Source organism: Loxodonta africana, chromosome 7 (genome assembly GCF_030014295.1).
Source record: "Loxodonta africana isolate mLoxAfr1 chromosome 7, mLoxAfr1.hap2, whole genome shotgun sequence".
NCBI classification, from domain to species: domain Eukaryota; kingdom Metazoa; phylum Chordata; class Mammalia; order Proboscidea; family Elephantidae; genus Loxodonta; species Loxodonta africana.
The window spans coordinates 33,825,775-33,827,943 of NC_087348.1; the positions used below are offsets into that span (position 1 = coordinate 33,825,775).

General features: G+C 36.8%; 1 protein-coding gene across 1 annotated transcript; it reads left to right on the forward strand.

Moving 5' to 3' along the window:
* The first annotated feature begins 959 nt into the window (after positions 1 to 959).
* On the forward strand, positions 960 to 1,736 carry LOC100668176 (olfactory receptor 4C16-like). The gene has a single exon (XM_023550599.2). The coding sequence runs from the start codon at positions 960 to 962 to the stop codon at positions 1,734 to 1,736; it is 777 nt and encodes a 258-aa protein (XP_023406367.1).
* Positions 1,737 to 2,169: the final 433 nt, after the last annotated feature.

Sequence of the window (2,169 nt, forward strand, 5' to 3'; positions counted from 1 at the left end):
GTCCCCCGGTGGTGTAAATGGTTTGCACTCAACTAGTAACCTAAAGATACACGGTTCAAACCCACTCACCACCACCACAGGAGAAAATCCTAGTAATCTGTTTCTGTAAAAAATTACATCCAAAAAAGCCCTATGGAGCAGCCCTGCTCTGTAACACACGTGGTCTCCATGAGTAGAATCGACTTGTCAGCAATGATTTTGTTTGTTTATTGTATATTTATTAGTAATATACATTTATATAAGTATGCATCACTAATATGTAATACATAAATATATGTAGAAATAAGACATTATTTATGTGGACAGGATTAGTGTGTGACTTTATAACATTAAAATCAAGAAGAATGACAAATATCCCAAATGCAGCCTGAAAAAATGGCCATGCAAAACATGGGTCCCAAGGTGTATTGAATGTGAAAAAAAAATTAGGTAAATAATACATTGGAATCATATATCCCTAATTTTTACTAATCAAATAAATCAAATTAATAAGAGCAGGAACATGTCAAAGTTAACAAGGAGTTGCATTTTAAGAGTGATTTGGGAAAGTATCCTTCATAAGCTGATTTGAGATTTAAAATGACCCTATGAAGAGGTCATTAAAAATTGAGGAACAAAGAGGTGAAGTGACTCTTTAAGAAACAACAGCTAGAATGTCCCTGATGAGGGATATTTATTTTTGCTCAAAATATCACATAACATCACACAGTACCACAAATTAATTTGCTTAAAATATTTCACACTGTTGCATAGCACCATACATTAATTCCTGTATTTTTTGTTTTTTTTTTCAGATAAACCATTTCATACTTGTACCTTCTCCTCATTCACAAAATCATGCTGCTGAATAATAATGTGACTGAGTTCATTCTGCTTGGGCTGACACAAGATCCTGTTAAAAGGAAAATAGTGTTTATCTTTTTCTTGCTTTTCTACTTAGGGACGTTTTGGGTAACTCAATGATTACTGTTACCATCAAGACCAGCCAGGCACTTGAGAGTCCAATGTACTTCTTCCTTTTCTACTTATCTTTATCTGATACCTGCTTCTCTACTTCCATAGCCCCTAAAATGACTGTGGATGCCTTTCTGAAGAATAACAACATCTCTTTCAGTGAGTGCATGATCCAAGTCTTTTCATTTCATTTCTTTGGCTGCCTGGCAATCTTGATCCTTATTCTCATGTCCGTTGACCTCTATGTGACCATCTGTAAGCCCCTGCACTACATGAGCATCATGAACGAGCGGGTCTGCAGTGTGTCGGTAGCTATAGCCTGGGTAGAGGCCTGTGTGCATTCTTCAGTTCAGATTTTTCTGACTTTGAGTTTGCCTTTCTGTGGTCCCAATGTGACTGATCACTATTTTTGTGACTTGCAACCCCTGTTGAAACTTGCCTGTACAGACACCTATATGACCAATCTGCTACTGGTGTCCAATAGTGGGGCCATTTGTATAGTGAGTTTTGTAATGCTGATGTTCTCCTATGTTATCATTTTGTATTCTCTGAGAAACCACAGTGCTGAAGGAAGGAAAAAGGCTCTTTCCACCTGCATCTCCCATATCATTGTAGTCATTTTGTTCTTTGTTCCTTGTATATTTATATACACACGCCCCGCAACCACCTTCCCCATGGATAAAATGATAACTGTGTTTTATACATTTGGAACACCTTTGCTTAACCCTCTGATTTATACACTGAGAAATGCTGAGGTGAAAAATGCCATGAGGAAGCTATGAAGCAAGAAACAGATTTCAGAAGACCAAAGATAAATGGAAATTTCAAATACTTCTTCATAGTTTGCATTGACCTACCATAATTCAACGAAGCATATTATCTTCTTATTGTGGAAAAAGCGCTACTTCCTTCAGGAAAATGGGTAGTATAAACACACACACTGGTTAGTGTTGAGTCAATTTATGTAGAGGAAGAGACAAAAGCAGGTACAAACAGGTATGTCAGGCCAATTGCTTTTTATTTTTACTTTTGTCTCTCTACCTCTCTTGGATAACTAGAACCACTTGCAGTTTTGATCTGGTGTTTTTCTGTTCTTCTTCATGTTGATTTCTGGTGTCACTCCACCATTAATTTAAAGGTTTACCTTCAAATACACTCAATAGCACTACAGAAGAAAGGCCTGGTAATCACTTTCATAAAGAGAACAGCCAAAAA

What these genes read in the sequence shown, in the direction of transcription:
- LOC100668176 (XM_023550599.2), top strand. Translation starts at nt 960, where the DNA reads ATGATTACTGTTACCATCAAGACCAGCCAGGCACTTGAGAGTCCAATG.